Source organism: Sylvia atricapilla, chromosome 3 (assembly GCF_009819655.1).
Source record: "Sylvia atricapilla isolate bSylAtr1 chromosome 3, bSylAtr1.pri, whole genome shotgun sequence".
Classification (NCBI taxonomy): Eukaryota; Metazoa; Chordata; class Aves; order Passeriformes; family Sylviidae; genus Sylvia; species Sylvia atricapilla.
In genome coordinates this window covers 101,132,500-101,159,951 of record NC_089142.1, presented here as the reverse complement: position 1 = coordinate 101,159,951, position 27,452 = coordinate 101,132,500, and the positions used below count along the sequence as shown (strand labels likewise).

At 47.5% G+C, this 27,452-nt stretch overlaps 3 protein-coding genes and 1 non-coding gene across 6 annotated transcripts; all 4 read left to right on the top strand.

The window, feature by feature from the left end:
- Positions 1 to 1,385: 1,385 nt before the first annotated feature.
- On the top strand, positions 1,386 to 5,167 carry PET117 (PET117 cytochrome c oxidase chaperone). Its single transcript, XM_066316383.1, has 2 exons — positions 1,386 to 1,600; positions 4,971 to 5,167. Exons 1-2 carry the CDS (start codon positions 1,505 to 1,507, stop codon positions 5,118 to 5,120), a joined length of 246 nt encoding a protein of 81 aa, XP_066172480.1. The 5' UTR covers positions 1,386 to 1,504; the 3' UTR covers positions 5,121 to 5,167.
- On the top strand, positions 5,147 to 23,412 carry KAT14 (lysine acetyltransferase 14). Of its 3 annotated transcripts, none has more exons than XM_066316381.1 (10): positions 5,153 to 5,650; positions 7,364 to 7,482; positions 10,785 to 10,906; positions 12,468 to 12,649; positions 13,169 to 13,585; positions 14,492 to 15,063; positions 15,582 to 15,718; positions 16,209 to 16,384; positions 20,150 to 20,340; positions 22,800 to 23,412. In XM_066316381.1, the coding sequence occupies exons 1-10, from the start codon at positions 5,395 to 5,397 to the stop codon at positions 22,971 to 22,973; spliced, it is 2,346 nt and encodes a 781-aa protein (XP_066172478.1). In that variant the 5' UTR covers positions 5,153 to 5,394; the 3' UTR covers positions 22,974 to 23,412. The 3 variants fall into 3 exon arrangements, with proteins under 3 accessions (XP_066172479.1, XP_066172478.1, XP_066172477.1); XM_066316380.1 differs by having other exon boundaries at positions 13,166 to 13,585; XM_066316382.1 differs by lacking the exons at positions 20,150 to 20,340; positions 22,800 to 23,412 and having other exon boundaries at positions 5,147 to 5,650; positions 13,166 to 13,585; positions 15,582 to 15,830; positions 16,209 to 16,346.
- On the top strand, positions 19,818 to 19,981 carry LOC136359832 (U1 spliceosomal RNA). The gene has a single exon (XR_010743341.1). It is a non-coding gene; the product is annotated as a U1 spliceosomal RNA (small nuclear RNA).
- A 2,471-nt stretch (positions 23,413 to 25,883) lies between the features above and the next one.
- LOC136358495 (baculoviral IAP repeat-containing protein 5-like) lies at positions 25,884 to 27,334 on the top strand. The gene is made up of 4 exons (XM_066314384.1): positions 25,884 to 26,008; positions 26,088 to 26,197; positions 26,349 to 26,466; positions 26,684 to 27,334. The coding sequence occupies exons 1-4, from the start codon at positions 25,895 to 25,897 to the stop codon at positions 26,762 to 26,764; spliced, it is 423 nt and encodes a 140-aa protein (XP_066170481.1). The 5' UTR covers positions 25,884 to 25,894; the 3' UTR covers positions 26,765 to 27,334.
- Positions 27,335 to 27,452: the final 118 nt, after the last annotated feature.

The window sequence follows — 27,452 nt, the reverse complement described above, 5'->3', positions numbered from 1 at the left end:
GAACCAGGCACGGGAAAGATGGCACCAAAGCTACGGGCAAGCACAGGTTTCACTAGCAGAGAAACCCTCCTGATCAACCTCTCCCTCAGCTTAAGCCCATCCTCTGCCTCTTCGTTTGGGAGTCTCATGGACACAGCCACCAGGCTTGTGCTCGGGGCACTGAAATCTTCTCGTGTCCTTCTGTCCAGCACCAGCTGGAAAGGTTTTCCCAGCAGCATCCCCTCTGGGCACTCCTGCCCTCCCACGTCCATTACACCACCTCCCTGCCCCTGCAGGCGGGCTCCGAGAAAGAAAAATATGCGTTTCTACATCATGGCTACTGCAAGGTTTTAAACCAGACCATTTGGGCTTGGACAAGGTCCCCTCTCACTCCTGAGCATGGGAAGGGGGCAAAGCAGAAGAGCAGGGTCACAGCAGAGGAGCTGAGTCCTTCAGCGAGGCTCAGCCCTTGGGAGAAAGGGAGGAGCACAGGAATACCTGAACCACCAGGGCAGAAACTGAGATTGTGAAAGCGCAGCCTGAATGGTCCCTGCCCGGGGATTTCAGCCCCTCCAGTGATTAATGACAGGGTTGGGTAGAGGCACTCGGGGGGAGCTGCACCCGCCCCCAATGCCAAGGGCGCTGCGTTGGCTCCCGTCCACCAAGCTCCTGGCTTGATCCCGTTCTTGGCATTCCAGTGGCCTTGGACCCTTTACAAGCACTTAGGCACAAACCCTAATAACAGTAAACGCACCGATATGAGCACAGCCATTAGACTCAATTGAAACATTATCAGTCCCACTAATTTCACCTTTCATTTTAATCACGTTCATTCAGCAGAGAGATGAAAAAGATTATAATGAAGAGACATCAGCCTGACGTGTTTGGTTTCCCTCTTCCACTGCAGACAGGGCTGGGGATCGAACAATTCTGTCTTCAGAGCATGAAAACCTGGCAAACACGAGGCCTTAGGGCCACACACTGAACAATGAGAAGAAACCAAACAATTGAAGAGCAGCTTTCTCCAGCTGCTTCTCCCATGCAAATCGGGATTTCTGGGCCAGGAGAGCGCAGAACTAGTGGTCTTCACTCGACAAAACCAGAAATGCTTCTTGCACGCAGAGGAAACCTCCTTTTGTTTGCGTTCGCTGGCAGGAAGCTCCAGCGAACATGCCCTCCAGCGAACAGCCCCTGGAGACAGCGGCACAGCTGGGGGCCCAATCCCCAGTGGCGCTGATGGAACAAAGGCCCGTTTTTAGCACCCCATGTCACAGTTTCTGCCCGGGAGGCTCCGAGTGCCCGGCCCCGGAAGGGCTCCACGGCGCCGCGTCCCGCTCCCGCCCTCCGGCGCTGCCCCGCCCCGCATCGGCGCTCGGCTGCTCGGGCCTGGCTCGCTGCGCTCGGCGCTCGGCTGCTCGGGCCTGGCTCGCTGCGCTCGGCGCTCGGCCGGGGGCGTGGCGCGCCGCCTCACGCTGTCCCGTGCCCCCGCCCGCCCGGCGCTTCCCCCGCCGCGGCCCTGCCGGCCATGTCGCGGCGTTCCCGCCTGGCGCTGGCCGTCTCCGCGCTGCTTTCCGCCGCCATCGTGGCAGCCGTGCACGTCCAGCAGCGCCGGGAGCTGGAGGTGAGTACGCGCCGCGGGCCGCGGGGGGGGAGGCGGCGAGCGGGGCCCTGCCCTCACTGCGGGCCCGCCCACCGGCCGGACAGGCCGCGCCCTTCACTTGGCGCCCTGCCCTGCCCCGCCTGTGGGCTCAGCGCGGAGCCCCGCCCATATCTAAGCCACGCCCACCGCTAAAGCCCCGCCCCGTGCTCTCTGTGGACCCGCATCTGAGCCCACGCATCGCTGCTCCATCCATCCATCCATCCATCCATCCATCCATCCATCCATCCATCCATCCATCCATCCATCCATCCATCCATCCATCCATCCATCCATCCATCCATCCATCCATCCATCCATCCATCCATCCATCCATCCATCCATCCATCCCCCCAGCGCTGGGGGCTGTGGGTGCTGCGTGTGCCCAGCCTGGCTCCCAGAGGCCAGAGCTGCCCCTGCCCAGCGCTGCCCCACTGGCGCTGTCTTGCCTGTACTGCCCCTGATGGTGCTCTCTACACAAGCAATCCCTTCCCCACATTTTCCTGCCTTGGCGCCTGTGCTTTCCATGCTCTTTTAGCTGCACCAGCTCCCTAATTCTGTCCTGTGTGTTTCCCTTCGGGGCAAATAGCAGCGAGGAGCTCCAGGTGAGGCCCGATGGAGATGCTTCTCTCCCTCCCCAGCAGCCAGCATGCAGGGAGGATGTGATCACGCAGCCTCTAGGCCAAGGCCAGCCCACTGGCAGTGTTCCCAGGGTTCTCCCTGTCTGGCTGTGCTGCCCCACTGGTGTGCCCTGTTTTTCCTCAGCTCCACAAATGCACCTTGCTGAAGGACAGACAGCGCTGTGCTGTGCCATGTCACTGCTCCCTTCTTGTTCTGCCAGAGCAAGTACAGTGTAACAAGTTGAACAGGGCGGTTCTCTCTGCTACACTTACAAAAATAAGGGAATTCCTGGCAGGCGGCCTGTGTGCCAGAGTGTCCACAGCCAAAAGGTATCAGGTTTGACCATGGTGAGTCCTAGCACAGAGCAGTCCTGCTTGGGACTAAAAGCTGTGTGGTTGTGTAAAGGTGTGCTTTGTGGGCAGTGAGTGTGCTGGTTTGCACCCTGCTGATGAGCCAAAGTTTATATGAGGGCACACATCTGATCCTTCTCCACTAACACACGAAAAAATCTAGAAAATGCACAGAGAAAAAGCCTGTATTAAATGACACTGAAGCAATCAGAAGTTACAGAACACAAGAGTTCAAATTCCCAATCCATAGCTTAGCTCAGCTGGCTGTTGCTTGGGCTTTATTATACATTCTGTAATCTCTAATTAGAGGATTATATTTTCTCCCCCGCAAGAGATTGTCTCTGTCAGTGCTTGAGAGGGATGGAATTTGGAGGATGAGACTGGTCTGGGTAAGGAAAGAGGCAGGTTTGTGTGAGCAGGAGTTGGAGAACACTCTGAGTGGTGCAGGCAAGAAGAGGAAAGTTTGGATCCTGAAGTGGCAACCAGCAGTGGCTTTACACTTGCCAGAGCTGATGGATGTGCTGGGTGTATCACCTAGCATGTTTTAGGTAGATCACATCACATATTTATAGCTGGCTGCTCTCTAATTCAGGGTGCCTGCCTTGAGCCAGTGAGGATCTGGCAAGAATATCTGCTAAATGCTCCTGAACTAAGCTGCAGCTGCAATTAATGGCAGTTGTACTTTGAACATGTGCTGCAGAATAAACATCACCCTTGGGTGTTTCCATGGGACACCTAAACTTCATGGATCTTTTTGACCGAAATCCTTGGCTAATACCTGTTCAAAAGAGCCAAGGCTCAAAGCTTATGTTCAATAAATTAAATGTGAGGTTTTCTTTTTATAATTCTTCATGGCCAAGTCAAGCAGTAGTGGCTTGATGTTCAACAGATCCAGTTATTTAGATAACATAATGGAAGTAAATAATGTGGGTATTTTACAGTCCTGGCATAGAGATTATTTCAGGTTTATCTTTGTGCAGAATAATAAACTTCTGACTTTTATAAATTGATGTGCCAAGCCCAGAGTGATTTGAGTTTGCACATGCTTTTCATGCCTGCAAAAGACAAGCAGAGCTAACTTCTAAGAATAGAAGAAGATGAGATTAACTTTGTCATAGATCTCTGTCACTTGGGACACTCAGATTATAAAGGTGTCTTTTGCAAAGTCTGCATTTTCAAAGTAAGTACATTCACCATCTGGAAGATTGCAGTGTTTTGTGAAGGAAAAAGGATTACATTCTTGGTGCAATTGATCAGTTACCTTGTATGTCCCCAAATTTTTATTGTTATTAACTAATAGTAATGTAATAATAAGTTTATGAACTTTATGGTCCGTTTCAAATTTCTGACTTGTAGCCTGAGTTCAGTTGATGGAAGCTGGTAGGAAGGAACTAGTTTTATTAGATTAATTTCTGGAGAGAGTTTTAATTTTTGGCTGACACAGGTGCAAGATAAAATTATTTCTTAAACAAAACCTTTCTGTTTTGATCTTGACAGGAGAAATGATTGCATTTGAAGTGTGCAGTCATTAGCATGCTAGGTGAGGAGTAAAACCCAGTGATAACTGTCAAATAATAGTCACAAACATCCTCTCAAGTCACTTGAGCATCAGCTTTCAAATAAATTTGCAGGTGCATTTTGGCATCATTCAAATGGGTCACCAATTATTGATCTTTCACCTAATTATCAAAGTATCAATGTAAATAAAAATGTTGAGGTAAGAGAGACAGAAGCTTATGGAGGAAGCAAAGAGCAGCTGGGATTTTCTTTGACACCCATTGAGGGGTTGCACCCCAGGTTAAAAGCTGCAGGTGTTATGTTGCACATTATGTATTTATTTATATATATGTTATGTATGTACATGATTTATAACGAACATTTTAGGTTAAAGGGGATATTTTTGAAGCAAGTGCCTTACTTTTTCAAGAGTTTGGCATAGGAGGCTGTGGGTATTTTTTTAAGATTAAGACAGCAAATGAAGACACATGCCTTTTTTTCTTAAAACAGTTTCCAATGTCTCCAAGCAGAGGAGTTTTGAGGAGCTTATTCTGATTTGGTATAGATTTAGGTCAGAGATAACAGGATTTTTTAGTGCACATCCATCCTGCATGGCATGGGAATTGCAGGCTCCTAGCATTTATCTGCTCAATAGCTTTGTCTCTTAGTAAACTCAACCATCTGAAGTGAGTGCAAAAAAAGCACTTTTTGGTGTAGTGATACTGGATATTGGCTCCTGAAAATTCCAGCTACGTTAAGTTGCTGTGGCAAACACCCTGTAAAGGCAGCAGAGGTAAAAGCTTTGCAGGAGAGGTGGAGCCTGGGTGGGGTTGGTCCCGACCAGTGTCCCCCCGGGCTGTGATAAACCCTGTCCCTTGTGTTTTCAGAGGCTGCGAAGTGGCGTCATCAGAGATCTTGAGCGTCAGAATCAGAAAAAGGAGAACGTTCGCCTGTTAGAAGAGCAGATTGCTCTGACAAAGCAGCTCATGGAAGAGAGAGACAAGGCACTAATGGAAAAACGTTCCCAGCAGTCCTAGGCACTGGGCCTGGCTCCTTATGGGTTTGATTAAAGACGTTTGAAGGTCATTTGCATCTCACTTCTTGCAGGTGTTTTAACAAACAGAGGTAATCTGTGAAAGACTGGTTATTTTGTATAAGTTATAATCTAGCCTCTAAAGCTTTAGGGCAGACAAAACCCCATTTTGTCTGTGATTGGTACTTGGACTCTGGAGACTTGGCTGTGGCACATCCCGTGTGGATGGACTGAAGGTGGGAGTGGAGCAGCTCCTTGTTGTGCAGGCTCCCTCTAGGATGGCAAACAACATTCACCTGAGTGGGCTGCTCAGCCGCCACGATGATGAGGCCACCAGGACCTCCACCTCTGAGGGCCTGGAGGAGGGTGAGGTGGAAGGGGAGACTCTCCTCATCGTGGAGTCTGAGGACCAGGCTTCTGTGGATTTATCACATGACCAGAGTGGAGACTCCTTGAACAGCGACGAGGGTGAAGTGTCCTGGATGGAGGAGATGTCCTATTACTGTGAGAAGTGCCAGAAGTGGATCCCAGCAAGTAAGGCTGCCTATTGTGTTGTGCCTGGCCATAGTGGGTGTTTGTGAGGCGTTTGTGCATCCCTGTTTCACAGTTTGGCTGTATCCCGTCCTGTGGTGATGTAGGTGATGCCAGCTGGCAGGGGCTGTGTTAGACACTTCAGTCCAGGAGCTGTGTGTATCCAGAGCTGGTGCTCTCTCTAAGGAAGTCAAACTGTCTTCTTGAATGTAGAGAATGCCAAAGTTCAGAACCGTGCTCACCCTCACAATACTTGCAGCTGTTTAGGGGCTTGGGCCAAGTGACCTGACCTCTCTGCTCACTCAGATAATGACCCTTGCTGTAAAGCTCTGGGGAGGAAAAGGACTTTGTGTGTTACTTTTTTTGCCCTCCCTGTTGGTTTGTCACATCTGTGGAGCATATGGCTAAATCTCAGCCTTAATATTTTCCCAATAATGTGAATTTAAGTTGGCTTAGAAACATGCCCAGCCTTCAGCAGCCAGCTGTGGGAGGTGTTAGGCATAATCTGCAGAATTTGGCAGACATAAGATATATGCTGGCACTCGACATAAGATACATGCTGTTAGCAGTGTAATAGACAACTTTACTTTCTAAATTCTGGATTATCTGATCTGTTATTACGTCCAAAAGCCAGATATTGCTAAGCACTGGTTGGCTGTGGTTTTGGTGAGGGGATTTTTGTTTGGTTTGATTGGGGGGGTTTGTTTGTTTGTGGTTAGAAATAATGAACACTCTAGGTGGCACCTGCCTTGCAGATATGTCAGAGCTGCCCTTTTTGCCTTCTTAGAATTTGCTAAAATTTATAGTGTAAAAATCTCCTCTCGAGGTGTTAGTGGATGTTTAGGTGTTAATGTAATGAAACCAGCACCAGGCTATTAAATTACTATGCAGTAAAGGGAAATGTAACTTGAAATATAGTAATTAAAAAACATTAAGCAGAGTTAAAGGTAGCATGAGCTATCTCATGCTGGAGCATGATTTAACACTCTTGATTTAACACTCAACTTGTTTTATTTTACAAATCTGTTCATTTCTGCAGTTGCTGTGGAACAAATCCAAGGAGCAGAAAAGGCCAGTTGCAAGGCAACAGTAGCCACATACAAATGTGCAGAGTAAACGAGCTGTTGAAGGGAGATACTGTGCTTTTTCCTAATCATTCAGTTCTAGGGAGTTCAGTTGTCACTTGTGAAAATGGCAAAGTGCTCAGGCAAATAATCACCTTTTTACATTGAATTGCCATTTAGAAATTCTCTTAATCTACCAAGTGTGGGGGAGTTTTCCCCCCCATGAGACACAGTTGGAACTTGAATTCTGCAATTCAGTATGGAAGCAGGGTATCCATATATTAAAAAGGCTTGATCTGGTGTTGTGATACAATGAAAGAGATTACATTCTTGTAGAGAAATATCTTTTGAGTGTGACTTTCCAGAGACACTCTAGTCTTAAGTTTCTCTGTTCTCCGATGTCATTTTTCAATTGTTCATGTTTTTGTAAATTAAATCCTGGTGAGTTTAGAAGCCCTGATTCATATGATCTTTTTTTCCTCTGCTGTAGAAACATGGAATTAGAGCCTGTTACTTTGGGTGCATGGGGATTTACAGGTGGTTCTGTCATTTTTGTTCAGACAAACCTGATCTTGGAAGAAATGCAAATTTCCTTTACAGCACTTTTGCCTATAAAAGGACAAAAAGATTGATTTCTACCTTTTCATTTTAGGTCAACTGAGAGAACAGCTCAGCTACCTCAAAGGAGATAACTTTTTCAGATTTACTTGCTCTGATTGCTCAGAAGATGGGAAGGAGCAATTTGAACGTCTGAGGTTAACATGGCAACAAGTAAGTGAAATGTTTGTGCCAGCAGAACAACCATGGGACTTTTTGAAATTGTTGCTTATTGTGTATATGCTACCTGGAAAAGGAGGATCAGGTATTGGTAACAAAAGAACATTTGCATGAACTTCAGGAATTAATTAGCTGAGGATTGCTTGCACATGAGAACTTCGGCATTTGGCAGGGAAATTGAAAGATAATCATACAAACCACTTTTTTTGGTTTGGTTGGGGTTTCTTTTGGTTTTGGTGAGTTTTTTGTCATGTTTGTTGTTATTTTGGTTTTTTGTTTTGGTTGGTTTGGGTTTTTTTTTCCTCCTTCCTCTTATGTTGCTCATGAATGCATGGCTTCAAGCAGATTTGGAGAAGCAAAATAAATGCAATTTGGCTTCTAGGCATGAACAGGTTTTTTGTATCTTAAAATGTAAAACTGGTGAGATGGCAACACAGAAACAAAAAGCTTGCCAGCTCCCTGGGTACAAAGCTCCAACCTGGTTGGTTATGCACTGGCATCAGTCCTTGCTGGAATTCACTGTTTTTTCAATGATTTGCATACCTGAGCAATCAAAATAACATCCTGTGGGCCTCTAATGCTGTGTTGTCTCATAGAATAGCACAGAATCAGCAAAGATGGAAAAGACCTTTGAGATCATCAAGTCCAATCCATGACCTAACACCACATGGCCAACCAGACCATGGTGCTGAGTGCCCCATCCAGACTTTCCTTAAACGCCTTCAGAGATGATGACTCCATCGTCTTCTTGGGCAGCCCATTTCAATACCCAGTCACTCTTTCTGTGAAGAAATTTTTCCTAATGTCCAGCCTAGACCTACTCTGGTGCAGCATAAGATGTGTCCTCTTCTATCACTTGCCAGGAGGAAGAGGCTGAACCCCCACCTGGCTGCACCCTCCTGTCAGGGAATTGTAGAGAGTGATAAGGTCTCCTCTGAGCCTCCTCCTCTCCAACCTGAACATCCCCAGCTCCCTCAGCTGTTCCTCGTAGGATCTGCACTCCAGACCCTTCACCAGCCTTGTTGCCCTTCTCTGGATGTGCCCTAGTACCTCAGCATGTTTCCTAAATTGAAGGGCCTGGGAACTGGACACAAGGCTTGAGGTGTGGCCTCACCAGTGCCAAGTACAGGAGAAGAATCACTGCCCTGGTCCTGCTGGCCACTATTCCTGATCCAAGCCAGGATGCCATCAGCGTTCTTGGCCACCTGGGCACACTGCTGGCTTGTGTTCAGTCTGCCCTCAGTCAGTGCCCCAGGTCTCTTTCTGCCTGGCCTCTCTCCAGCTGCTCTGTCCCCAGCCTGTAGTGCTGCAGGGGGTTTTGTGGCCAAAGTGCAGGACTCAGCACCTGGTCTTGTTAAAACTCCTATTGTTGGATTTAGCCCATGGATTCAGCCTGTCCAGGTCCTTCTAGGTGGTGTCAAAGGCTTTACTGAAGTCCAGGTAGACAAAATCCACAGCCTTCCCTGGATCCACGAGGCAGGTCACCTGGTCATAAAAGGAGATCAGATTGGTCAGGCAGGACCTGCTCTTCCTAAACCCATGCTGTAGGTGCCAACTGATGGCACTCAAGATGATCTGTTCCATAACCTTGCCAGGCACAAAGGTCAGGCTGAGAGGCCTGGAGCTCTCTGGATCCTTCTTGCAGCCCTTCTTATGGATGGGTGTCACACTGGCCAACCTTCAGCCATCAGGTACCTCCTGGTGAGCCAGGACTGATGGTAAATGATGGAGAGCAGCTTGGTGAGCTCATCCACCAGCTCCCTCTGTACTCTAGGGTGGATCTCATCTGGTCCCATAGACTTGTGAGCATCTAAGAGGCTCAGCCAGTCATCAGCTGCTTCTTCCCAAATAACAGGAGGGCTATTCTGCTCCCTGTGCCCATTTACCAGCTCAGGAAGCCACTTGTCCTGAGGCTGAAGCTGTCAAATTGTTGAAAATTATATCAACCTTGTTGAAAAAAATCAAATCAGCCTTGTTGGCTTTTCCTTGATTTTTACCCACAGGCACTCAGCCTTAACATCATGTAAGATAATTTGAAACACCAATTGTAACTCCTGCACTGCTTCTCATGGTGGCCAGTGCAGGGAAAAAGGTTGGTGTAGGTAGGGGTCTGTGCTGGCAGACTGGCAGAGTTTCACCAGGTTCCACACTGGGAAAGCAAAGGCTGCAGGCATTGCCCAGATCTCTTCAGAATGCCATGGGGAAGGGGCAGACAGAAGGGAAATGGGTGAGGAAGAAAGCTGTGACCACCTCCCTGGGCTTCCAGCAGCCAGATCTGCTGCTGCTTCTGGGTAAGTGGAATTGAGAGAAGTGGTCAAACTAACTTACTTGAAGCAAGAAGAACAGGGACAGTGATTTCTATATTTTTCAGAGTATGTGGCCTCAACAGATCTGTATCTCTAGCCAGTTGAAAAGAGAATTATTTTTGACATCGTGAGACACTGTCTCACATGACTTTAAAACCCACAAAGTCCTAGTTATCAAACTGAGAGGGATTGTGAGGTAGAAATAGGGTGAAAGGGACATTAAAGCTGTCCATATTTCATCTTTTTGACATCTTTGACAATGCTTCCCAGAAAGCCTAGGTCCACTGTGAGGAGACCCATCTCCCTAAGAAAACCAGATTTCAGACTTCTTTGAGGGTGAAATGCAAGTTGTTATTGGAAGTAGTGCCAAACTAAGGCTGTGTGATTGTTAAAAGGTGATCTCAGCCTAGCTAACTTTAGTTTTGTTCTAATGAATTAATTAAAATTAATTAAGTAAATGTAATTAACAATTGGTCAGCTAGAATTTACTTGAAGGAGGTGAGATATTTTTCAAACCTGCCCTTTAGTTTGGGTATGTAACAGGTCAGAGTGAATTTGGTTCTGAAGTGTGTGTGAAAGACCATTGTCACAATGTTTCTGATGTATTGGCTAGCGGGGTTACTTGTGACCTTTTTTTATTTGAAAGACTATTTCTTTACCTCTATATTACATTCAGACCCCAGCTGTACTGTTATTAATTTATACAACAGCTGGTCAATTCTTGTGTCTCAGCACAAACCTCCATAACTAGGCAGCTTGTTATTCCCCTGGGATGGAGAAATCTCTGGAAGAATGTGCATCTAACAATAGAAAGACAAGAATGGGCAGCATGATACCAGGAAGAAGATGGATTGCAGAAATTGCCTGTGAGATGTTGCAAAAATAAGCTATTTATGAGGGAGCAAAGATTTGTGTGTGTGGCAACTGTGGTGGTCTGTTCAGCAGAAAAAGCAGAAGGGATTCACTTGTGTCCAACACTTTCTGTTCCAGGTTGTCATGTTAGCAATGTACAACTTGTCTCTGGAAGGAACGGGCCGTCAGGGGTACTTCAGATGGAAAGAAGACATTTGTGCTTTTATTGAGAAACACTGGACTTTCTTATTAGGGAACAGGTAAAGACATGATATTTCCCTGAGGGTCTGGTTGGTGAGCCAAAGGAATTAAAACCTGTTACGCAGATGGACTGTGTAAGAATCCTGGTTAATTTGGTGACATCTCTGTTGGGGCTTACAAATGATAAAAAGAGAGGATTTAATATTGAGAATCTGTATGCAGGCATGAGGGGTACATTTGAGAAAAAATCAGCATTTCTTACTGGGGGAAAACAACCCCAGGAAAGTCACACAAAAGCAGTAGAAATGCATGTATTTTTGATTATTTTTTATTTTCCTTTAGGCAGCATATGAACCTGCAAAGAATTGGGTTTTTCTAAACAGTCACAATGGATGAGCTGATCCTGGTATTGCCAAACTTTAGGACAAAAATGTGGTCCAGCAAAGTGCTACATTCCTTGGCTATAAAGCTTGCAAGGGCCAAGTTCTTCAAGAAGAACTGATTCTCATCTTTTAGATTGTTTTGGAGAAACAGAGAGGGCAGCCTTCATTTTCCAGGTGAACAGCACATTTTTTCTGAGTGTGCTGAAGTTGTCAAACCCAAGCCTCACTGTTAATGCATGTGCTTTGGAGGCAGGAAAGGAAGTGAGTAATCCTTGGAAGTTGCAGATTTGATTGACGTCACAGCTTCTTTTCTTCCCCAGGGATTTCTCTGTTGTAAGATCTGGCCTTTCTTCCTAACCAGATTTGGTCTTTGGCTTTGCTTTCAGTGCTTGTCTTTGCCTGCTTGCTCAGAAATGTTAGCATTTGTCCTCTCTGGAAGCCACAGGGACCTTGACAGGAGGGCAGCTGGTGGCCCATTGTCCCTCAATCAGGGAGTCTATGCCTCCCAGGATTTGCTGCTGCCTTATGAGACTTCCCTTGGGAACTGGGCACTCCTTGCTCTGATTAAAACTCAGAGAGTGATTCCTGGCCTCAGACACAGCATTCCCACTTGCCTGGACAAGCCACTGATGAAACAGAGATAGCTGAACTGTGTGTGTAGCAGTGCAAGCCATGCAATGGTCTTCTTCCTTGGCATATTGAAGCACAGCTTATCCAGATTTATTGTAACACTCCAGACTTTGAGCAGTGGCAGCTGGATTAGATCTCCCACCTTCGAGGTTCAGTACCCCAAGGTGTGTAAGGGCAGCATTTGGGGAGCAGTGAACATCAACTCAGCCAAGCCCTGGCAAGTACAGAAGTTTCTGCATGTGGGGGCGTGCAAAGGCAAGGAGAAATCCTGAGATTCTGGGCAACTGAAGTTAGACTCTTCACCATGAACCTGAATTGCCAGAGTCAGGGCAATTCTTCAGTATTTCTTCTCACCTCTTCCCTAACTGACATCTTAGTTAGCCCTGTGACCAATTCCTAAAGGAACAAAAAATGCTCAGATCCCCAGTAAGAGTGCACTACCCAGCAGAAGGAAAGGTTTAAATGCATCTCCCTGCCTCCAAGGGGCCAAAAAAGTGCTTCAGGAGTAGTTCAGTGGATGTGTATCAGTGACACTGGCAGAAACACTGTCCAGGATGAAAGCACAGCTGGTGAATGGGAACCCTTGTTTTTCTGTCTCCCACCACAGGAAAAAGACCTCAACATGGTGGAGCACAGTTGCTGGCTGTCTCTCTGTGGGGAGCCCCTTGTTTTTCCGCTCGGGGGCACAGGAGTTTGGAGAACCAGGATGGTGGAAGCTGGTTCATAACAAACCCCCAACACTGAAACCTGAAGGAGAGAAGCTGTCAACATCTGCTCTGAAGGCAAAAGGTAACTCTGTCCCCAGAAGCATGTAGATTCCTCACTGGAACAGAGCTGGAAGATGTGAGAAAAGCTGACTTAAAACCGGTTCATGTGCATGGACAGGTCTTTAATTTTGTTCTGCTGTAATGTTTGACTGAAGAGACCTATGGTGTATATACTGTAGTGTGAGAAGCCTGTAATATTTTATTGCCTTTTTTCATTGTGCTGATTTATAGGGTTTTGAGGCTCGTGCAGAGTGGTTTTGGTTGGGTTTTTTTTAGCTGAAATCCATGATTTCCCCATTTTTCTTTACCCTGGGGAATGTCTTTTATCTTTTGTCACTAGATGCAAATTCTCCTCTGTGTGGAAGAACAAAATTTGGGCCTTAATGAGGCTTTAGTCATACTCTGGCTTAATGCTACATGTCCCAGAGTGAATTTCCTGTATACATTGAAAACCCCATCTTTTAAGCTTTGTAGCGAGTGTGGTTTTGACTGCGTAGTGTGAATGCAGGAGCTCAGAATAAGCAAACTACTTCTTCAGCAGCTTCCAAGCCCCCACTGGATCCCATCATTACTGTGGAAGGCCTTCGGAAGCGGGTGAGCCGCAATCCAGTTGAGTCAGCCATGGAGCTGAAGGAGAAGAGGTCCCGCACTCAGGAAGCCAAGGACATTCGGAGAGCCCAGAAGGAGGCAGCTGGGTTCCTGGACCGCAGCACTTCCTCCACTCCCGTGAAGTTCAGCAGCCGCTGCCGCCGGCCCGACATTGTCCTGGAAAAAGGAGAGGTCATCGACTTCTCCTCCCTGAGCTCCTCTGACCGTACGCCTCTGACCAGCCCCTCTCCGTCCCCGTCCCTGGACTTCTCTGCTCCTGGCACTCCCGCCTCACACTCAGCCACTCCCAGCCTGCTCTCGGAAGCAGATCTCATCCCGGATGTCATGCCACCACAGGCGCTGTTCCATGGTAAGAGCCACCATGGGTTTTGTTTAATGATGAACCGTGTACAGTTTTCTAGGAATATTTTTAAAAAAGAAGCTCCCAATGAGCTGCAGGATCCTTTCAGAATAAGATGGAAAGTAACTGGCAATATTTCGTTGTTTTAGCTGAGTTTGAGAATTGAGTGATTTTCCATAGTTTTATCACCAGCTTCTAAGGCCAGAAGAAACCCCCATTATTGTTTTCTGAGAGATCCTGAATAAACAGTGAGTAGACTTCACACAGCAACTGCTGGACCACTCAGCATAAGCATTTCACTGCAACACAGATTACACTGCTACGTTGCAAGTCTAGTTTTGTCTCAAATGTTTTTCATGAGAGAAATTTTATTCCCATGGTACTGCCGCAGTATTTAAGTTTGATTGTGCTGATTAAGGAATGCTAAATTTCAGTCAGTGAGATTGCAAAGCAGTGATGCAGACTGAATTCTCTTAGTTCCTTAAGGAGCCATTCTTCTGGGTGACGGGAAGAATAGTGAGGTTCTATAGAGGACAGAACTTCTCCAGGGTATGCTAGCTGAAGATACAGCTCACCAGCTTGACTTTTTGATCCCAGTCCAGTCTTTGGGAATTTTCAGCAGCCTAATGTTCCTAAAAGAACATGTGCTTGCAGCTCAGGAGGGGCACAGTTTCCAGATGCCAAACTACAGGACACTTTAAGAGCAGGATTGATTCCATGTCCTGAAATTGGATTATTTTCAGCATCTCCCATCCAAAATTAGGAGATCTGGGAGTACATAGAAAATGAAATGGATTGGGTAAACCCATATTATTGTTCCTTAGCAGAAAAATGCTGTGACAAGCAATTTTGAAATGGGACTTTGATATTTAAATTATTTTCTCTTTCCCCCTGGGTTATTTTCATAATCCACAGATGATGAGGAGATGGAAGGAGATGGAGTCATAGACCCAGGAATAGAGTATGTTCCCCCTCCCAATGGGACAGCTGGTGCTGGCACCATGATGGCAAGCAGAAAAAAAGTGAAGACAGCTGAGCAGATCAAACAAGAGGTGGAGAGTGAAGAAGAAAAAACAGAACGGGTGGAAGGTGACAGTGAAGATCCTGAAGAGTCAAACACACCCTTGCAGGTGAGAGGACGAGACAAGGGGAAGTCACAGCTGGAGAAGGATGCTAAACCCAGAGTTCCCAAGCATACCTCAGTTAGCATCTATGAGGAAAAGCTGCTGCTGAAGAGACTGGAAGCCTGTCACAATGCTTTGAGCATGACCCCGGAGGCCCGGAGGCTGAGGCGCAAGCTGCTGGTCAGGCAGGCCAAGAGGGAAAGAGGACTCCCACTCTTTGACTTGGACCAGGTTGTGAATGCTGCACTGCTCCTGGTTGATGGGATTTATGGAGCCAAAGAAGGTAGTGTCTCTAGGTCCCCAGTAGGGCAAGCAACGTACAGAACTACTAGCCAGGACTTCAGGATCTTGGACAGATACCAGGTGGGTGTTCCCAAATTTAAGTTAGATTTTGGCAATGGTTATTTTAAAGCTTTTGCTGCAGCCAGCAGTGTTACATTGAGGTTATCTGAATCATGAAGTGAAAAGGATTATGTGAACACGACTTATCTTGGCTTGGGGCTGTGTCCCCAGCAATGCTCTCCTAAGTCCCTTTCTTTTTGGGACATGCTGGTTCAGCACTTCTGTCTGTCAGTGTCAGCACCACAAATGCCGATTTATTTGTACTCCAGCCCTGTCCAGATGCTGCTGGTGGAGGCCTGGAGGTACCCAAACAGGAGGGTGCTCTTTCGTATGTGTAGGAGGGAGATGACTTGCAGCACTTTTAGGTTTGGGCACCAAATTTGGGATTGCCCCGCAGACTCCAGAGGTGGGAGCACTTTGGTCCAGTCCACCCTGTCACACTGAAAGACCCTTACTCTCACTCCATGTTATCCCGTTATGATCAGTTAAATCACTGACTGACCTTCCTGCAATTGTTGTGCATTTTTTTGTGCATCCAGACAATGCTACCCACCACAAAAGGATATCGCCAGCAGACAACCAAGTTTCTGTACCGCCTGGTAGGCTCAGAAGACCTGCTGACAGACCACAGTATTGTCAGCCCTTACACCTCCCGTGTCCTTAAACCTTACATCAGGTACAGAGGGTCTGAGCTTGCTCTTGGCTTGTGCACCGCCAGCCCACGGAGAGGACACCTTTCTTGGGCAGTGCTCCTCACTCCTCCTCAAAGTACAACCCAGTGCACCATGGTAACCCTGAAGTGTTTGATTTAGCTGAGTAGTGAAAGGGATTGCATTGGGAAGGGGAATCTCCAAGAGGGGGCAAGGGCAGAGAGGGCGTTGTTGTAGCCATTCCATGCAAGTTGCACCTGCTCTTGGGTCAGAACCATGATTTCCTTGCTCATACTGTAAGGAAAGACTGTCTGGACATGCTGTGGGTCTGGAAAGTGTCCTGGCCTCTGGCACAAGGGTGTTTTTGCTGAGCTAGGGGCTGTTTCCCCGTGTGAATGGAGGACTGTTTTTTTTATCTAAAGTTGAGCATGTCAGAAGATATTTCATGGGCAGTACCCATTTAGCCGCAGTGGGAGTTCTTGTTGCTCACTTGCTTTTTTTCCATGTTCCTGGCAGACGTGATTATGAGACAAAGCCCCCAAAACTCAGGCTGCTGGCAGAAATCCGGGCGAATCCACACAGGAATGATCTCAACTGGAAGGCTGAGCCAGAAGCACCCATTGATTACTGCTACGTTCGCCCTAATCACATCCCCACTATAAACTCCATGTGCCACGAGTTCTTCTGGCCTGGTAAGATTCCTCCAGTACTTGTGTTTCCAAGAAAGAAGTGGTATTGTTCAGAAAAAAATGTTCTTGGGCTAAATTTCTCTTCAGTTGGTTCAGTCTGGCTGATTCTTAGAAACTCATTATCTGATGTCACAGGAATGCATTTGAGGTAGAGAAGTGGGTTTGGTGTCTTTGTCTCTTGAGATCTGTAGAACTGGCAATTAGGCCCTAATTAGCAGAGCACTTACAAAAATAGGTGCCAGTAGGGTAGTAGTTAACTAAACTTTAAGTATCTAGTGAAATGTTTTGCAGCATCAGGGGTTGAAATAAACAGTTTTATACCAGAGATTACTGTTCATTACCTTTGTGAGAAGGTTTCTTCCTAGTAGCCATAAGCTGGCTATGTCAGAGTGAAAGTCGGGAAGTCATATGAGGAGTGGCTGAAGTTGCTTGGTCTGTTCAGCCTGGAGGGGAGACTGAGGGGAGACCTCACCATGATCTGCAGCTTCCTCAGGAGAGGAAGCAGAGAGGCAGGCACCCATCTCTTCTCTGTGATAACAGGACCCAATAGAATGGCTCTGAAGCTGTGTCAGGAGAGGTTTAGGTTGGGTATAAGAAATCATTTTCACCCAGAGGGTGGTTGGCCACTGGAACAGGCTCCCTAGGGCAGTGTCACAGCACCAAGCCTGCCCAAGAGGAGTTTGGACAATGCTTGCAGGCACATGGTGTGATTCTTGTGGTTGTCCTGTGCAAGGCCAGGAGTAGGACTCAATGATCATTGAGGGTCCCTTCCAGCTCAGCTTATTCTGTGCTTCACTGAATTGTTTTTTACCACTGTCAGCTCCACTGTGGCCTTTATTTCTTCAAGCCTCAGTAAATACAAGGTATGGGAAAGATTACGTTCGTATTTTTCTGTGTAATTTCTGGAACTGCAGGTTCTTTGGGGACAATGGCTGCCCTTTCTGGGGGTGGTACTAGGCTGCAGTCTTCAGTTCTTTTGAAATAATAATAGAGATGTTCATCTGCTGCATGCCTCAGCTTCTGATCAGCAAACAATGCAGCAGACTAATTTAGAAAAGCCCAGTACAAACAGTACACACCTTTATTCCAGGTAATGCTTTGCTTTGTGTTTTGATTTGCAGATAGTGATTCAGCAGGTTTGTAGTTCAGCAGTACCCGTGTGCTGCAGTCAGGATGGGAGCTCTTTTTGCTACTCATTACATACAAATTTTACAGTGGGGGGGGAAATGACCTGGCACATCTTTCCTTTCACAAGCTGTTTCAGAGCTTGTGAGACATAATCCCAGCAGAGGCTGAGCTGCTTTATCATAGTGTTATAAATGAGGCCGTAGATCCGGTGTTAGTTAAAAAAAATGGCCAGCCGTTTATTGTAACAAATGACTACTGGAACAGCAAAATGGTTTGACTAGTCCCAAACCCTTTACAAGAAGCCAGAGTAACAAAATATGTATAGTACTATACAGGCTCTTCCCTCTTCAGGAACCGGTATCCCTCGGGAGAGAGGCACTCTTTCTGGTGGCCAGTCTCTTTCATGTCCTTCTTTCTTCCATTGGTGGATTCAGGATCCTGGATGGGATAGGCTCGTTCTCCAGAGTTCTATTGGTCCTTAGCAGGAGCTCCTCTGGACCGATCATTCTTTCCCACCTTTGAATGATTGGTCAGTTGTGTCCACCAGTCATCGCCCGGAGTGATGTTCTGACTCTCTTCCGCTCTCCCCCTATTTACAATGTATCAACATTGTAAATATTCTAGCAACCTTTCAACTGTAACTTCTTACACGTGTGAGTATTCAGAACTTGTGGTGGCAATTGTAAAAACTAGCAATCACAACTATACAAAACTTGCAATAACAACCCCTACAAAGTTACAAATGGAAATGAAACTCACAACACAAGATACATAAACATTTGTGACAAATCCGCATAAAGTTACAATGGGAACCAAACTTATAAGATGCATATCTATACCCTTATAGCTAAAAAGGTCTAACTTTATAAACATTTATAACAATAGGCTCTCCTCTCCTGAAAATGCATTTCAAATTCTGGCCAAGTTGGTTTGCAGCTTCATTAAGTCCTTCAGGACTCACCCTGTTTTATTTAACCTAAGGAGCATGGGTGTGTTCCACCCAGCTGTGAACTGTTCATCATTAAATCGAAAAGCTGACACTCCCATCACTCTCCTGGGATGGGAGGAGGGGGCTGGGATATGATGGTTGCACCTTGGTTCTGTTTTAGCAGGAGAGGGAAGTGAGGAAGTGATGCTTGGGAGGTAAAACCTGGATGTGAGGGGTTTAGCTGGTACAGCTTCTGGGTAGGAGGCAGGGATATGCAACTGAGTGAGCATCATTAAACCAGCACTTAGTTCTTCTATCGCTCCAAAGCCTTCCTTTCAGTGCTGTTCTTGTCTTTCCCAAGGCAGAACTACTTCCATGTAGTGACTGCAAATGAGCTGGTGGAAGAGAGATTTCCCAGTGTTATTTCTCACATTGCCTCGGTGCCCTAATGGGAAACCTCTCCCTAGCAGGGAGTGTCTCCAGGGGTGAACCATCCTGAGCTAAAAAAGCATCTTCCTACAGGAAAAACTGCACCATTGCAGAGGTGCCAGCGCCCGAGGCAGTGCGTGTTCCTGTCCAGACATGCTGCAAGGCACTCCACAGGCAGCCTTGGCTTAATTAACTCAGCTCCCTATTGCCAATTGATCCCTCCCACGTCTTGCTCCACCCAGCTTACTCTCCAGCAAGAAAATAACTCACCCACTTGTTCGTGCACGATGCCTTAAGAAGTGTTGCATCTCATCAAGAGTGATTATGGGAAAACATACTGTGATATTTTGTTACTCCATGTTCCAAATGCATTGCAATTGCCAGCTTGAGGCTGAAGCAAACTTCTGGCATATCTCCTCTGTGTCGTGCATTTCATTTAGGGTCTGTCCACACAAATTACTAAGCAGTCAGTCTTCAGTGCCTCGAGCTGCACTGCTTGGTGCTGACAGACTGTGTAGATGCTCTAGGACTGCAGGAGCAGGGTGGTTAGGCAAGGTAACAAACTCCCAGCCTCTTTCTCTGACCAGCCTCTGACTCACAGAAGCACCACTGCCTGAGGGGCTACTTTATCCCGCAGATCAGAGAATTTGCATGCTAAAAACAAGTGTTTTGATAGTGTTGGAAGCTGTGGTCAGGACTACAGTGCAGCTCCAGAACCAGCTGAGTATGCACAACAGACAGCAGTAAGAGCTCCAGCCAAGGTGGAGGAAAAAGACAGGAACCATAGCAGGCAATGCCACCAAAGCTGAAGCCCAGTTTTATGTGTGCTGCGTCTGAAGAGCGTTTCATCCTTGAGTCATTTGAAAGGAAATCAGCTTTGTTTCTCCACGCAAGCTTCTCTGCTAAGCAGATCTTGTTTTGTCTGTTTTGCTGTATCATCTTTTCCCTTTCATACTTACCTGGCAGGAGAGACACCAAGATCAGGCAGCTGGTTTTCCCAAGGCAGGGTTCATCCTCTGCACTCTGGGTGTCCTGACCCCTGGGATTTCCCAAAATGCAGGAAATTTGACTGCATAATTTGTAGTAACAGAGGCCTCCTCTAGCTGGGGCCTTGGACTATTCTTATAGTGCTGTGATCTCTTGCTATCACAAATCTGAAATAAAGGTAAAAAGAAGGAAGAAGGGATTGAGTGTTTCTAAAAAGCCTTAAACCCCTGGATTTCAAAGCCATTTTTCTTTTGCTTTGCAATGCTGCCAACTGCTGTTTCTCTCTTTCTCCCTAGGAATCGATTTGTCAGAGTGCCTGCAGTATCCAGACTTCAGTGTTGTTGTCCTTTACAAGAAAGTTATCATTGCCTTTGGCTTTATGGTGCCAGATGTGAAGTACAACGAAGCTTACATCTCTTTTCTATTGGTGCACCCTGAGTGGAGAAGAGCTGGGATTGCAACCTTCATGATTTACCATCTTATCCAGGTAATGAAATGAACCATCCCATGAATCTGCCCAAGAACCAGCTCTGCCTCCTCCTTCCTTGTGCACATGTGCAGATATTAGAGAGTAAGAACCCTTTTTGTCAATGTTTATGGGAGGAAGTAGCTCCTGCTTTGGAAGTTAAAATGTGTTCAGGAAAACAACCATCCTGGTCACGTCCTCAGAATTAGAGGGATGCTTCACACTTCAACTGTCTTGGGATTAACTCTGTGTTCTTCAGCAGTGAGTAGTTTGTGTAAAAGGGATATTGTAAATATAGGATTTAAAGGAGAAGATGAGCTAAGAGTGGGCAGGGTCAGTTAGAATTATTGCAGCTTTCTTGACTACACCTGGAGATTTATTTCATGCATTAAATCACTTACTGATCTCAATCACTCACTTTCACTTTTATATTCTGGTTCAAATACAGCTGAGTTAAAGTGTTTCCGGCCTCATTGTTTGTTTAAACTGGCTTGTACTGGGCCTTGTTCCGCAGGAATATTTGGAAAAATTAATCTCTGCTAACTAAACAGGTGGTATTAAAGAGTTAAACTTCATTAAATCTCAGAATAAATACTGTTATTCAAGTGGCCTTAATTCCACTGACTTTCTTGAATTAAATTGCAGGAGAGGCAGCTTAATTGTAAGGATGCAGGTATATGTCCTTGACAAAACCCAACTCCACAGTTTTACCACTCCCTGAACTCTCTTGGCAGAGCTGCTGATGGGAAACATTTCATAACTTGTTGTAGTCAAGATGAGCTGCACTAACAAATTCACTATTGAAACTGTTTTATCCTCTTTCTTATTTGGCTGAAGCAAGGTAGGGAGTGCTGGCAGAGCCTTGGGAAAAGTGATTTGTGCTTTGAAAAAGCACTTACCACTCCTGGGCTGCCTGAGGGTAGCTCTGTTACCTTCACAGCTCTCTGCAGTGCTGGCACAGGCCTCTAATCAATATTTCTTAAACTCACCCCTTGCATTTCCCAGGCAAGTGAAGTGTTGAAGGAAATTTTCCTCAGCTCAGCCTGATGATGTGAGATGTCAGCACTCAGTTGGAACAGGTGCCAAGGTCTGCAGGGATCCAGCAGGTGGACTCTCAGAGACCTCTCTCCAGCAGAGATGGGATGCTGGAGTTGGCAAGTCAGCCACAGAAAATCCTCACACCTTTTGACTGGAGTGTATCACATCAATTAACCTAATCCTGCTTGCATGAAATTCCATGTTGAGGAAAGCTAAGCAGATTTGAGAGATTTGAGTATGAATTAAGCACACTAGCAATGAGAGATCAGCACTGTATGTTTGGCTCACATTAGTTTTATTTTGCTGTGGCTGACTTTGACAGTGGTTGAAGAGGTTTAGTCCTGTAGAATAAACGGTGGTTGTGACCTTCTGTTCCTCAGTTTCCAGGTTATAGGTACTGCTTTGCAGCCTGCTTGGGCTTGGGGTCTCCTCTCTATCGCTTGAATCACTTGGATTCTCTGTTTGGATTAAGAGTAGGTTGCTGAGTTTGGGGCTGAATTCTTGGGAACAGCATAACTTAACAGGAAAATGTTTTGATGCAAATGGTGGTGGCTGGTTTTGCTGTCAAAATTTATCCTCTCATGCATCTTTTGCAGAGGACTAAACTGCATTTTCTTAACGATCTCATTCAAATTTTCTTCTCCCCAGAACAGTTGCCAATTATTTTTTTTCCCTTCCCTCCTTAAATTCCTGGGAGTTTTTCCCCTGAATGTTCTGTCCTGGAGATTTCCTAGAGGGTATTACTGTTCCCACTTAAGAGTTACAATACACTCAATATACATGGAATGCTATTAAAACACTTGATGATAGCAGAAAATAAATTATTTCAGCATCTTCATCAGAGTGTTGCTGGTTAGAATAATTTAAGATCTTCAAGGTAACTTCAGCCATGCTATTTGCTGTCTGAACTGAATTTCCTGCCTTCTCAGGAGGTGAGTGCTGTGCCCTGAAGGATGGGAGAGGAGATGGGTGGGATAGGCAGGAATTCCAGCATGACAGGACAGAGGTGCTCAGGCAGTCCCAGAGAGCTCAGCTCTGTTTGCTGACAGGGAGGAGTGCAGAGCCTGATCCTCTGGCGTGTTTTGTCTTTTCTTCAGGCCATTGTATTTGAGATCAGGGCTGTACACCAAGATTATTTTTAATTAACAATTACTTTAGCAATTGACAATGGAAAGATGGCAAATTATAATCCCAAACCTGCTTTCATTGTCAGAGAATCCACGTTTCCCAGAAACAAAGGCTTGGAGGAGCAGCAGCAGTGCTTCCTTTGCTGTTGCTATGTGTGGTAACTCCTGTGCTGGGGCCTGTGACTTTTCTCACATTTCCTCAGTACCTTGGATCTCTGAGCTGATGAATCTCCTCACCTCCGCCTTCCCCCAGAGGCTGTCTCATTCTCTTCCAGTGATACCTCCTTTTTTTCCCCTCTCCCCCTCCCTTGGCAGACCTGCATGGGCAAGGACGTCACCCTTCACGTCTCTGCAAGCAACCCTGCTATGCTGCTCTACCAGAAGTTTGGATTTAAGACCGAGGAGTACATTTTGGATTTTTATGACAAGTATTACCCCTTGGACAGCAAGGAGTGCAAGCACGCCTTCTTCCTCAGGCTGCGGCGCTGAGCTGCTGGACGAGTCTGGGGAGCTGGGAAAAGCCCAATCCATCAAAAAATCTCCCAGCTTTTGGTGAAGGATGTTGGCTGCCATGGGAGAGCTGGAACATGCTGGTGTGTTTATCCCTAGGACTTTAGATGTCAACCGTGAGATGCATTTGAAAAATGCAACCAAGAGGATTGATTCCTGTGCTCCAAGGGGAGAGGCCTAGAAATGCCAACTAGGATACACTGAAATCACTGGAAAATTGCAATTCCTTATGGGGAATTTTCCTGCCACTGTTACTTGGGAGAGCCTCATTAGCAAACAGGCAAAAATAACGGAGAAAAAGGTGTTTCTCACTTCAGAGGGGCCCCATGGATTTCACGTTTTGAAACCAGTAAAAAAAAAGTTGCAGGATTTTGTCTCTGTTTTTGTTTATGAGCAAAAATGAACACCTAAACTTAAATCATTCAGTGTTTCTGTGATTCGATTGCTTTGTTAGGAACTGTCTTGAGTCTGTGAAGGGAAATAAGGTATTGGTGCCTGTAGCTGGATGTTAACTTTTGGAAAGTTCTACACATGCCAGAACCATAGTCCTGGAACCACGTTTCAGGAATACTGAAGAGCATGTGGATCCCTGTTAGCCCAAGTACAGAGGAGGCACTTTGTTTTGCTCCTTCCTTGCTGCCTTCTCTTCCTCTCCTTGTCCCGTGCTCAGTGTGAAGTTCTTGTAGTGCACTGTGTTTTGTGTTCAGGAACAGTGTCAGGTGGGTTTGTGTCTAGGCAAAGTAGAGCACCACAGCTGCCAAATTCAGCTCTTTGGAATCTTTCCACCTCTCTGCTGGTTATTGGTCTGCAGATCAGCCCTTCAGGCACACGTCTAACCACAGAGCAGCCTCACAGGCTCCAGCACCCACCTCCTCCTGCTACAGGCCCTCTGACTGGAATAAACCCACAGCAAAAGTCAGTGGGGATGTTTGAAATGCAGACTGATTTGTAGAAGCAGTCTGCTGGCAGCTTGGAGGGAGGAGAGGGCAGAGGTGGCCTAGATCCAGTTCTTGGAAGTACCTAGGCTCTACGTATCAGTAAAGAGGAAAGCAAAGAATAAATAGAAATACCCAAGAATTAAAAAATACAAGGCAGTTTCTTTGGTAGTGGCTCTTGTCCTTTCCCACAGTGTAGCAGCTTCTCTCCCTCCCTGACTTTCAGTGCAAATGCGCTGACCAAAGCCCAGGCCATGCATTTTAACTATGGATCACAGCCACTGGGATGGTCCTTTCACATCAAGCCCACAGAGAGCTACACACCAAATGTGACTTATTTGTCCTCAATCTAATGTGTGTATCTCTTGGCTACCTGACTATAGCAGTAGTTGCCATAGTGGAGTCTTAATTTTGGTAACAGAAGAGAAAGGGACAAAATATGGTTTTGTGTAGCCAGTGTCCATCACCACCAGCACAAAACCAGTGGTAGTGGGAGGGGAAAGCAGCCCAGCCAAGGGTTGTGTGCCCGAACGCCCGTGGGCATTTCTGTCTGTTTCATGACTATGAGAAAATTTTCAGTGTTCTTAATGTTATGAGTTAGTTGGACTTTGAAAGAAAAGAAATATATGTCTTTATGAATGGAATTAAAGCCCTCCCATTGGAAAAGCCTGTCTGTAGTCATACTGTTGGTTTCGGTGTCTCTCCATCATCTTATTTCATTGGAATCTAGCAAACTCCAGTATGGCCCTAAGAAGATGTGTGTGGGCAGCTGACCAAGGCAAGAAACTCCTCATTTCCCTACGGACACCCCTAAGAAGGCACGATGCAGGTCTTAGAGGCTCCTCCTTTCCAGACAGAATTAGGAGATATAAAGTATTCTGAAGAAAGATGACCAGTTCTGCATTGTGTTCTCCAAGGCAACCATGAAGATTTTGAGGACCGTCTTGCTCTGTGGTTTTGTCCCTCAGGGACTGCCAAGTGACGATGGTGTTCTAACAGCCCTGTGACACCTGCTGTGCTGCAGGCAGCTTGTTTTATCCAGGTCCTTCATAAAACCCCAGATCCTCAAAGGCGATGCAGGGATGGAACCTCGGGGCGGGAGCCGTGGCTTTGCAAGGGCCGAGGTTCTTCTAAGGCAGACAAACGGTGCTCTCAGCGCTCTGCTTCCCTCTTGTGCCTCGGCGGCTCTGGTGCTGGGTGCCCCGAGCTGTGATGAGGAGCGAGCACCGCCCTGCTCCAGGCACGGCTCCTGCACGCTTCCCTGAGCTGGGCAGCGACCGGCTGAGAGACGAGGAGCCAAACACAGCTTCACAAAGCAAAGCTTTCCTGGAAATTAAGGTGGAACCTCACCCTTTCCTAATAGGGCAGCAAAGCCCAAGTGTTTCCTTGAGCTTGGTTTCGTTGCGAGCGAGAAAAAGGCGTCCTTCAGGCGCTGGCTCGGGCTCCACGCGCTCCATGAGGGCGGCCCGGCCCCGCCCCTCTCCCGCCGTGCCCCGCCCCTCTCCCGCCGTGCCCCGCCCCTCTCCCGCCGTGCCCCGCCCCTCTCCCGCCGTGCCCCGCCCCTCTCCCGCCGTGCCCCGCCCCCTCTCCCGCCGTGCCCCGCCCCCTCTCCCGCCGTGCCCCGCCCCTCTCCCGCCGTGCCCCGCCCCCTCTCCCGCCGTGCCCCGCCCCTCTCCCGCCGTGCCCCGCCCCGCTCCCGCCGTGCCCCGCCCCTCTCCCGCCGTGCCCCGCCCCGCTCCCGCCGTGCCCCGCCCCTCTCCCGCCGTGCCCCGCCCCTCTCCCGCCGTGCCCCGCCCCTCTCCCGCCGTGCCCCGCCCCTCTCCCGCCGTGCCCCGCCCCTCTCCCACCGTGCCCCGCCCCGCTCCCGCCGTGCCCCGCCCCGCTCCCGCCGTGCCCCGCCCCGCTCCCGCCGTGCCCCGCCCCGCTCCCGCCGTGCCCCGCGCGCGCCGCCGTTTGAACTGGGCCATGGAGGAGCTGGCGGCGCTGCCCGAGGTGTGGCGGCTCTACTTCGCCTCCGTCCGCGCTGCCACCTTCCGCAACTGGCCCTTCACCGAGGGCTGCGCCTGCACACCCGAGCGGGTGAGCGCGGGGCCGGGGCGGTGGGAGCGGGAGCGGGGCCGGGGCCGGGCGGGCGCTGACGGCTCCCCTGTGCCCGCAGATGGCGGCGGCGGGCTTCGTGCACTGCCCCAGCGAGAACAGCCCCGACGTGGCGCAGTGCTTCTTCTGCCTCAAGGAGCTGGAGGGCTGGGAGCCCGAGGACGACCCCCTGTGAGTACCGGAGGATCCCGCTCGGCGCCGCCCCGGCCCGGGGGAACCGCTGGGAACGGCCGAGGGGCGCGGGGGGGAGAGAGGCTGCGTGCGGCTCGTTGGGAGCTGCTGCCTTCTCTTTTATCTTCTCTTTCTTGTCGCCTTTTTCCAGGGAGGAACACAAGAAGCACTCTGCGGACTGTGGTTTTCTTTCTCTTCAGAAGGAACCTGCTAATCTGACGGTGCAGGAGTTCCTGAAGCTGGACAAAATGAGAATGAGGAAGGCACTTGTACGTACACTGGCTTCTAGTCTTTGGATTCTTCAGCTGGCCTCATTTCTTACCACAAGGCTTTGTGCAGAGGGCTTTGTTGAATCCAGGCTCGGGCTGGATTGGCTGGTGTGCCCTTTCCTGGTTCTCAGCCATGCTTTATGCGGGATGTGTCCTGCTTTTCCCTTGAAGCTGAATTCAGTGGTAGACAGTAACATATTATTTTTACTCTTTGCAGAAAAAAGAGGTTTCTCAGAAGATGACCAAGGTTGAAGAAAAAGCCAAGATCCAGCGTTGTAGTATAAAGAATCTGGCCTAGACTGCTGCAGCTTCATAGTTGCCAGTGACATCTGTCTTGTCCACATGCTGTGGCACTGCCCCTGTGACTGAATGCCTGTTTTCTGAGGAAGCAGAGGGAATTCTGCTTCACTCTTCTGAGTCTGTCTGGGAAGTACCTGGTGTTTGATGCATTGCATACATAATCTTTTTCTGCAGGGATTCTCTTAATTTTCCTGCTGGATTTTAAAGGTTTATTATTTATGGTTTACTTGTTTTCTTCTTTTTTTTTCTTTTTTTGTAAATCCAGCTGTTTAGAGATATTGCTGTCCTATAGAGATACTGGTAACTCTGGTGCTAAAAATTGTATTTCTGATAGGAGTTGACATGCATTTCCATTTTTGTCCTGAATATACTGATGCTTTTAGATACTCTGGGACATCGAAAGGGGAAGGAGTTTTAAAAATACTTCAGGGATTTAGGATTGTGGCTAATAACTTTGAGTTATACCACATCTTAGTGTGCCTGGTATTCTTGTAAACTTCCGCTTGTACTTGGCTGCTGCCTTGTGTTGATGCATTTATAAATAAAAGTTGAAGGAAGAGCAAGAAAATAGTTTTACTCCATTTTCTGGAGGACAAGAATCTAACCTTTACTGCAATGGGCTGTGCTGAATGCAGTTTTAACATCAAAAAAGGTATCTGACTGTTACAGGGCCCTAGCTGATCACA